The following is a 10,297-nucleotide window of genomic DNA, read 5'->3' on the forward strand; positions in this document are numbered from 1 at the left end:
CAGAAACCGTGTTATTGGAAATAAAATGCCCCTACAATAGGAGAAACAACACGATCATCAGCCCTGACGAACAAAAAAGCCATGTTGACTACATTGTGTACGAAGGTGGCGAGCTGAAGCTCAAGAAGCGCCACCGCTACTACACGCAAGTCCAGATTGCCATGTATGTCACGAACACCAGAGAATGTTTTTTTTTTGTGTACACCTACCAACAAAGCATAATTGTCGTTGTTGAGCGAGACGAAGTGTTCTTGTCGGGGGCTGTCCCTAGGCTCGAGCATTTTTATTTTAATCACTATATCCAAGAGCTCGTTAGCACCTACAAACCAGTGTGCTAAAATTGATATACAGTTGAACCCTTTGCAATAAGTTGCAATAAGTGGTGCAATAAGTTGCTTACACCTATTTATGCTTCTTTTTACTGTAATTATCATTTCATTATTATTTACTGTCATTATTATGGCCACTCTGTGTACACTCTGCATGTGCATGCTTACTGTTGGCAGTCATGCTTTATTTTGTCTGTGGTTTATCTGCATCCTTGTTTTTGGTTCTCCCAAGTATTATTATATAACAAGTTTTTGTATGTTTAGTGTGGTTATAAAATGTTAATAAAGGTTGACGTATGTCGAGTTGTCTTGCAAACACCAATTTTCACAAAATTCACTTTGGGTATTGCGTATCAGTGATAGCTTGCATCTGATGCCCAAACTGCTTGAGCGTACTGGCTTCTGCCTAACAAAAAGAACACTCCTAATTTAAAGCATTTATTAACAGAAATTAGTGAAAATAGTGGGATACTGTCATTATAAACAAGAAAAACGTGCATTTCCACAATTCCGCTCATTAATACAGTGCAGTGGAAGCTGCACTCTATTGGGTTGTTTGACTCGCAACAAACAGGAAAAACATGAAAACAAAAAACAGGAAGAACAAAAAGGCAACATTCCTAATTTAAAGCATTTATTAACAGAAAATAGTGGGATATTCACATTATAAACAAGAAAAACATGCATTTCCACAATTCAGCTCAATAATACAGTGCAGTGGAAGCTGCAGTCTACCGAGTTGTTTGACTACCCTGCACAGTTGCGCAAAATAAATAAATTAATGCTTCAAGGACCAGCAACTTAAACTTGAAGCTTTGTGTGTGTTTACTTTACCAACAATAACTGCACAATACTGGAGAGCACTCAAAGTTTCCTTAAAGCCAAGGATGTTATTACGAAAGTTAAACATTTGTTCGTGTGCCACTGAGTGATGTTTCTTGAGTACTCGTTTCCCTCATTGGAGGGATAGCCACAACTCACAGATTTTTTAAAGTACCATAGCGAATGATAGTCATAATATTGTATTGTGATTACATCCTTACTCTGGAAATCATGTGTAGGCTTTCTGATACCCATCATGGTGGAAGCTGAGCTGCTCAGCTGTCGTGCATGATGCTGCAGTGGCCGTTCTGCTAAAGGCAAACATCAGATTTAGTTTTGAGGGAGGTACTGTGCTCACGCTAAAAAGCCACACTCGCGCTAAAAAGCCACAGGTGCCGAAGCAGATGTGAAGGCCACAACAAGCTAGAACGAAACTGAGAAAGTGGCCAGCATGGATTGAATCATTCACAATAAAAGTCAGAATCAAGAAAAACACCAAATGCACCCATTTAATCAAAATAGGCATACATTTAATCAAAATGAGATATAAGTTGCCATGCAGTCTCAGGAGAAACAAAAATAAAATTTCTCCTAAAAAAGAAAAGGTCAAGTTAAAGAACTGGCATTGTACGCAATGCCGTACCTATGGGGTATTTGAAAACAGCCCCTTTGGCTGTAGCAATGTGCTTTCAATTTATGATGGACCTTCACAAACATGGCAGGGCACACCTTGTTTCCTGTTCGTGCAGCCACGCCCTTATTTAATGAACCTCTCCTGTCGTTTCTGAGTCATGCGACAAGCAGCTAACTGGTAGCCAGTTGCACCTAGTAAAGCAACAGTCTAACAATGTCCCTGTGACCTGACATTTTAAACCTGTTTATGCATAACTACAGTGTTCGATTGAAATGTATTTACAATACAGTAAAGTCTTGTTAATTTGAACCACAAGGAAAAGCCATCTCAGTTTGAACTAATGCAAATTGAGAATAACTACAATACACCGAGATTAAAAAATAGTAGGACATGTAAAACATTTGATGCTTGAAAATACCCATGATTGCATTGCAGTCTGCCTTTTGTCCGTAAAAGTGAAGGCCTGCACTTTTTTTCTCTAACAAGCAAATGTAGCAGAAGGCCTCGTATTCACTTTAAAACTGAAGGAGACGAGCAACTTTCATTCAACTCAACTTCCAAGCGAATGGCTGTGCCCTTAGTGACAGGTTTCGAGTTTGACTTAAAAAAATGTGATATCTCAGCGCACCACAGAGCACACTGCATTCGCATCCACATTGTGCGCATCCACATTGTGGTGCACAGTTCGAATTATCCAAGGCGGAACCTACTTTTGTTTGAATAAACAGGCTTTCTTATACATGGATTTCTATGGAGCTTAGCCAGACCAAATCGTACGCTTTGAATGATCCATAAATCCGAATTATTGAAATGCAAATCAACAAGCTTTTACTGTAGTAAGTGTTGCACACGCCCACTGTGGCGGCTTAGTGGATAAGGCATTCTATCTGCTTTTTCGGTAACAGTGGAAAGCGAAAACACCCGTGTGTCCAGATTTCAATGCACGTTAAAGATCCTCACATGGTCAAAATTAATTTGGAGCCCTCCACTACAGCACTTTTCATAGCTCAGGTGCAACTTCGGCATACAGAACAACCACAATCAATGAATCAAGTTTTGCACATGAACAAAGAAGCTGCTTGAATAGTAAAATAGGCTTTCTGTATGCAGGCTGCTTTCAAAATTTGTGCACAGTCTATATTTTCGTGCTCAGAAGAAAAAAAATACTGCTATCACTGTGGGAACGAGTCTCCTCTTACATTCAGGGCTAGGCAAAGAGCAAAGATGTTATGAGCTGATGATGTGAGGCTGGAGGTTGGCCAAAACACAGCACATATGAAAAATGTCCCCCATAGCAGGGATGAGCGTAATCGGCACCCTGTGCTTCAAGATGTCAAACAGCTTAATTCTTTGAATCACCCTCTCCACATGGATGCGCACAGATGCAATGGCATATGTTTGTTCCATTTGCTCTGGTGTGAATGGGACACCAGTTCCTGAAGAAAAAGGCGGCATAATCAAAACAACTTGCTTGTCAGCCAGAGTTGCTCGAACACCAGGAAAACCTTTGTCGGCAAGTACTGTGTCACCAGGTTCAACCAAATCCAGGAAACCAGAGTCTACAGTGATGTGGGTGTCTGAACATCGTCCACCGTATGGCTTAGACTTGAAAACAATCATGCCATTCGGGGCGATGGCGACAAGAAATTTTAGGGTATAGCACCCTTTGTATGGCGAAAAAAGCACATGCTGTTGCCTGATTCCTGGTGGTGTCTCGGTTTTAATTTCGGTGCAGTCTATTATTAAAGTGCAGTCAGGGTAATTTGCCTGAAAACAGGCTGGCTGAGCTAGTTTGATGTCACACACAGGGGGTTTATAAATCCAATTTTTGGTGACTGCTGCCAGTGTGTGCAGAACCGAATAGAAGGCACGGATGACTGTGGTTTCATGGACGCCAAAAAGAGCTGACAATGCACTAAATGGCAAGCCTAGTTTCAGCTTCATTAAGAAGATGAGGAGCTTGTTCTCGACTGTGACATCTGAGCTCCTTTCACGTACCTCGGGTAATAAACGGAGCAGTAATGCGAACACATTGTGGTCCACGCCAGCCAGACTGCGAAATGCATCAAGATTGTGCATCAGGCTCTCAAACCCAGCAAAGAAGCACGTTCTGCTGTTGGGACCGACGGCTGTAGCTATTCTCACCAGCTGTTCAGGCAAAATGTCGGTACCAGGTGACATGGGTGGGATCTCAGCTGCACCCTGAGTGGCGCACGCTCCAGGCACCTCATCTCCACCGACTGCTTCGCTGGGTGAGTCAGCAGCATGCACTCTGGGGTCTTCCTCTCGAAGAGGACACACTGTACCGCTCGTTGAAGCCACTGGATCGCCCTCCTCGTAAAGCTAAAAAAAATACAGAAACCGGAAAATAAATGTCAGCTACAACCCCATCCAATTTCACAAAAGCAAAACCGCAGGTCTAACATTTTTTTGAAGAAATGTGTCTAAATCATTGAGCCAAAAAAACCACCTCAGTCTCTCGGCTACATCTTGGTCATGCTGATTTTTTACCCAAACTTTCCACCACAGTTGTGCTCATAGTTTTGCTGTGATTGCGAACAGGATCAAAGTACGGTAAAGAGGATGGATAAATCCTCTTGCTCAATGACTGAAACACAAGTATCATCGAAAAAAAAACATGAAATCAAAGCTGTGACCTCAGTTGTATTGGCTTTAGACGGCATGACCTTAGTGCGTTGCCACACCAAGTACTGGTGGTGGAGGGGCTTTGTTAAGTACATAATTACGGCATGATTTTTTTAGGCTGCTACAGCGATACATCCCATGCTGACACACAAAAGGATTGATATGCTGCGCAAACACCATACAACACAATTCGCCTGCCCTGTCAGGAAAACACGCATATTTTTCTTGCATATTTAAAATTACCTTTGACGTCGGCGAAGCTTCCAGGGTGTCAACTGTGTCAGGTGACGGCACATCCACAGACCTTTTCTGCCACCTGAAAGTAGACCGTGCAATGTTTTCAGCATTGCTTGATGCACAAAGTCTGCGAAAGCTTACAGAAAAAGGGGCTGATAGCAAAATAAAAAAAAATCTGGAAAAAATAATAGGGTGAATGGCCACGATAGAAATATCCAGGAGAAGGTGGTACTTAATAACAGCTGGTTTATGGTTAAATGTCTGGCCGATCTCGGTTGGTCTCAGCTGGTTCCGTAGCCTTCACTAGCAAGAGGTTGCAGAGCTGTGAACGCACATGAAGGGTTATTCACGCGAAATAAATAAAGAAATAAACCTAGAACGGCGGCGGCAGAAAAGTGAGCAAAAATGCCCAGCTGTCATCTCGTCACGACACTGGGAATTACGGGGGAAGCACGTGCATGAGATCAGCAATAAAACATGGAAATCACCCTAGGGATGCTACATCGTTCAAAGACGCTAACACTTGCCTTTCGAATCGCTCCATACCAATTGTCGAGTCAAGAGGGGGTGGACGCTTGTACGCCTGCGGAAAAATTGTTGGGACGTACGCTGGGTGAGTCGGGCAGTCGTTCTTCGCATTGCCGACAAAATGCCGGCTGCATATCCTGGAGTTGTCTTTGGGAACCCAGGGCTTCCCATCCGCCCTGTTGGAGATAACGGAACAATAAGGCACAACAGGAACAATTTTCATGATCTCCGAATTCACTTACTCTTTGCGCTTAACAGCCTGTGCCCAGCGCTCCCGCCGGTCCTTATTCGATGGAAATCTGTAGAGCTTCACGTCTGGGTTGAGGCCCTCTTGCTCGTGGCAGCTGACGACGCAACAGTACCGTCGATTACGGCGCTTCGAAGGTGGGGCCGTGCCGCCGGTGTCAGCTGGGCTGGCTGCGCTGCTCGCGTCCGCCTCTTGCATGCTCCCGCTGAAGCTACCTCTCGCAGTTACCCCAGGCTACGAGAGCAACGTTCTATGCTACTTGCAAACTGTTCTTTTGTCGGCCGTACGCAGGGAGGAAGAATGAGTTATCGTCAGGAAGCGAAATCACCTGACCTAGCGAAAGAGAAACTATAGATAAACCGTAGGTTACTGACCTAGCGACGCACGTCGCGACGATAGCGGCAGCTCGCTCAAATGAGAGCCGATAAATATGCTGTTTTGAGCGAATATTGTTTTGTTTAACCTCTGGAACTACTTCACGGACTAGTTCACTCAGTATATGATCATATAAACGTACCAAATGCGATTAAAGTAACTGCAATCAAGTTTCGGTTTAGCTTGCCATTGAAAATACATGGAGGGCGGCGCGGGTCGTCTGCTCTTGTACTACCCAGAGGCGTCAGCCGCTAGGGGCGCTGCATGTCGCCAAAACTCCAGCGCAGGAGGCCTATACTCAAGAGTGCAAGCGCTCGCAAAACCAGTATTCATGAGTATTGTACTCAGTACTGTGTACTCACGAGTACTGCGTACTCATGAGTACTCATACTCATTAGTACTCAAGCTCATGAGTACACAGTACTGTGTACTCACGAGTACTGCGTACTCATGAGTACTCATACTCATTAGTACTCAAACTATGAGTACTCATACTCATTAGTACTCAAACTCATGAGTACTCATACTCATGAATACTGTACTCATGAGTACTCATAATCATGAGTAGTGTACTCATGAGTACTGTACTCACGAGTAGTGGACTTACCCCTGTACTCACTCGTCATCATACTCACCTTTTTTTTCTGGTTGTGTACTCAATCATCATCGTACTCACTCGTGAGTTTGAGTACAAATGAGTACAAATGAGTGAACTCACGAGTGAGTACGCCAACCTATGGTCCAGCTCCTCTCTGCCTACCCAGCTTCAGCTGGTGGGCAGAGCACATGCGGCACGGACTTAATATGCGCTACAGTGAACAAGGAATCACTCCCCTGGGCGGCACTCTGGTCCGTTCAGAAATCTGAATAGGAGTATTTCCTCCGCCTCCTCCTCCTCCTCCTCTTGCTCCTCCGTCGCTGTCGCCGATCTCATCGCCCCCGTCCGTGACGGCAGCGACGGAGAAGTGAGATCGTCTAACACCGGGCTTGAGCTTCCTTTAATTTCATAAAAAAAAAAGTTTCCAATCATGTGCTACACCAATACAACTCAACCAACCACCGTTCATGCATCGTGCAATAATTTAACCTTACCAAGAATATCTCTTTGAAGTAATATATGGTGTGGTTAGTGCATTCCACTTCTCTCTGGTTTCACTATTTGCAGAGCAACGTGAGTGAATTTAAGTGACGTCTCATGGGTAATCATTGTGGGTGCCGTTTACAGCTTTGCTTTCCAACCACATTCACGGTGTGGATTGGAGGTAATTTTTTTTTCACGTGTCCTTATCGGGTGGCGAAGGAAGAACTTTCTGCGTATACAGGATTGCTTTCGATTAGCCGTGCAAAGCTTCGCTTTAAAAGATGGGAATAAATGCGTTGGGCCGACATATGCCCGAGCAAGATATAGCGCAGGATAAGCTGCGGCTGGTTACCAGGGACCAGGTGGCGAAAGCAGCATGCGGAATCCTGCGAAGATGGAGCCACTGTCCTCAGGACGTTTCGCGCTGACACGCATTCATTCGAAAGACAGTTATTCCTCCTCCTCCTCCTCCTCTATATAGATGACAGGGCGATCTGTGGAGTGGGTGTCATGGCTTCTTACACGCGATGGGAATCCAGAAGTGCCACATGGTGTTTCCTTCCCTTTATAATCGCTCCCTGCGCAGCATGAAGCTTGGTCGATGCTGAGCCTCTTTTCCCTCCGTATTCTTTCCCCGAGTTTGCCTGGCGTTTAAGGAGAGATGGATAGTGGACCTAGGTGTACAATTGCGTCTGCAGATAACTTTGCTGTTTTTCTAGCAATCAACTTTAATTTCGCAGGGTACCTATAATAAATATCTACTAACCGCTTGCCAAATGTCATACAGAAATATTTATTAATATTTTAAAAATAAAATGGTAGAGTTTTTTGGCTTTCTTTCTCGGCTTAGGGAACATTTCCAGAAATGTTTTACAGGCACAGAGCTGAAACATTTTATTTATTTGTGTTAAATGTTGTGGGCTTTCTTCTGAACCAGAATAGTCATGGTGGCTGTAACCGCTGATTTTCTTTTAAATATTTACAACGCACAAACAGAAACTTTCCCCAAACAGAAACTTTCCCCATTTTCGTCAGAAAAAGTGCGAATAAGAAAACAAATTTTGGTGAGAACTTACTTTTGTGGTTCGGAAGTTGTAAATAGCATTTTATAAACATCTCACAAGAAATAGTTTTGGAAACTGGAATAGTTCAAAAGAAAATGTACCTTTTCTCATCGGAGATGGTGTTTTCGTGTTTTTAGAAATCCCACTTAAAGTTTTCGTTTACTGTTTCCGAATTATCCCTCCTTGCCCAGATTCTCAGTAAAGCCAGGGAATGCTCAGTAAAGCCAGGCACAGTGCACTTGAGGCGCAAAAGATCGCTCTAATCCGTCGAAGAAAAAAACGACTTACGTGCGCACAAACGGAGTGCTAGGCGACCAACCCGACATAAGGTAGGTCGACACCTTCAAAAACGCATTTTTTGAAAAAAATGACTTTTTTTAAATTTTGCAATTTCAAGATCTTTGTCTATTGAAGAATATTTAGAAAAAAAATTGTGCTGTTATCTTAATCGGTTCAAAAGTTATGACCATTTTTCAACCCCGCCGAGACGCATCCGAAACCGAAACTGAAGGTTTCCGATTACGCAGTATCTGCCATGTCGTCCTAAATGTTTCTTCGTATATACGTGACATAATGCCAATTTATTTAGCTACATTCTAAGCTTTTGGACACATTTCGGGATATTGTACATTTGATTTATTTCAAAATTTTCACTAAGGGGCAATGGGTGGCACACTCGTGTTCACGTTGCGCGCATTTGCATTGCCTTGCGTTCGTGTCTGGTTGTCCGTGCTTTTTCGTATGCCGTTTTAACCTCACGGATTTAGTTCTAGCCTCGCAAGGAGACCATTATAGTACTTTATAGTCTGCAGTTACAGTTATAGTACGAGGACGGCGTGCCTGACCAGTAACTGTCACCCTAAGACGAAGGCTGCATGTGAGTCAACTGTAAGACACGAAACAGGCAAAAAAAATGTGTGCGCCTCAGCTCGGCCAAACGGAGATCGTGCCGGTTACAAGGAGGGTGCAAGCTATCAGCCTGGCGGATTTTAGGCGCATTGACTGTTTCTTATAATACGTACAATAGGTCTGAACCTTCAAAGCCATTTTTCTCAAAACTTGATTTTTTGCAACCATTAGTTACGCGAACAGTGATAACTTTGCTTCTAGAAATTATTTTCTTACGAAACTTTGTGTGCTGTTTATTTATATATAGAGCTATGCATTCAAGCAGAATGACTGAAAACTATTGGTAACTTTTTATATTATTGCCAGTTGTGTGAAACCCATACAAGCCGGATATCAAATTTTTGAGTCTTTTTATGATTACGCGACTTAGCTTAAAGATGTGATATTCGTGGAGGTTAGTTGCACAGGTTATTGTCTTCATTATGTTCCTGCCAAGTCGTGGTTGAATCGAACCAACCATTTTGTACTTATGACTGTTCGCGCAACATGCATATTTTGGCGCATTTTAATTTATATAAATTTTTTGTTCGACATTTTTAGCAATTTTATCTATTTAAAGTTTCTAACTGTATAAGCTTTACAAGCCAAAAATATAATTGTAACGTTTGGGCTACACCTGTCAATTTTTTTTTCGAAGGTGTCGACCTACCATAAGCAAACTTTTCGCAATGCATACGCAATGCTACTTCAACTTAGGCAGCGCCATTACGACAGTGTAGAAAAATTTAAGTACCTATGCGCAATATTTCTTAGTAATTATAAAAACAAACGTTATTAACGTTAGCAAAAAAAAAAGAAGTAAATACCATTGTGAATCACACGGAACTTGCAGTGACCAGGAGGGGCACATGGGAGCGCGTTTTGTGCCATTTTGAAATGACGTCTAGTGTGGTCTAGTGCGCCTCTCAGGGTGTAACTTCGTGGGCACGTTTTTGAGGAATGTTAGCATATTTTGGAACTATAAAAACATCCAATTCTTAGTATATTGAAGATAATAGTAATAAAGAACAAGACAATACGCAAATATAAGACAGGAAATTAATACACCAGGCACATTTACAGGGTTCCGTTATGAAAAAATTCATGGATGCTTGATTTTTGCGGAGTTAAATACTACATCCACTAGAGAAAACAAGAACGCACTGTCGCCTGCTGTCTCCCGCGCCACTATGGCTTCTGGCGGCATTTTAAAAAATCAAGCGGCAACAGTTACGAAAGGTTCCACTTGATAGGTTCCACGTTCTGCTTGAAACGCACGTGCACTAGGGCAACGCGGTTCTATAATCGTTGAAGCAGGGCGCCTCGATTCACGCGCGTCTCCGCCGTATGGCAGCGCTGCCATCGAAGCACCCGGCCTGGAGCAATGGAACGCGGTAAATTTAAATTGACTTGAGCAAACGTTTAGCGTGTTTACCTTGGGAGGAG

The 10,297-nt window shown here is 43.1% G+C and overlaps 1 protein-coding gene across 1 annotated transcript; it reads right to left on the reverse strand.

Moving 5' to 3' along the window:
- Nucleotides 1-798: 798 nt before the first annotated feature.
- LOC144144452 (uncharacterized) lies at nt 799-5,760 on the reverse strand. Its single transcript, XM_077675903.1, has 4 exons — nt 5,439-5,760; nt 5,196-5,372; nt 4,675-4,747; nt 799-4,128 (listed from the first exon to the last, which is right to left on the reverse strand). The coding sequence occupies exons 1-4, from the start codon at nt 5,639-5,641 to the stop codon at nt 3,013-3,015; spliced, it is 1,569 nt and encodes a 522-aa protein (XP_077532029.1). The 5' UTR covers nt 5,642-5,760; the 3' UTR covers nt 799-3,012.
- Between the last annotated feature and the right edge of the window lie 4,537 nt (nt 5,761-10,297).

This window comes from Haemaphysalis longicornis, unplaced genomic scaffold, assembly GCF_048455015.1.
Source record: "Haemaphysalis longicornis isolate Haplotype H1 unplaced genomic scaffold, Haemaphysalis longicornis Haplotype H1 scaffold_7, whole genome shotgun sequence".
Taxonomy (NCBI): domain Eukaryota; kingdom Metazoa; phylum Arthropoda; class Arachnida; order Ixodida; family Ixodidae; genus Haemaphysalis; species Haemaphysalis longicornis.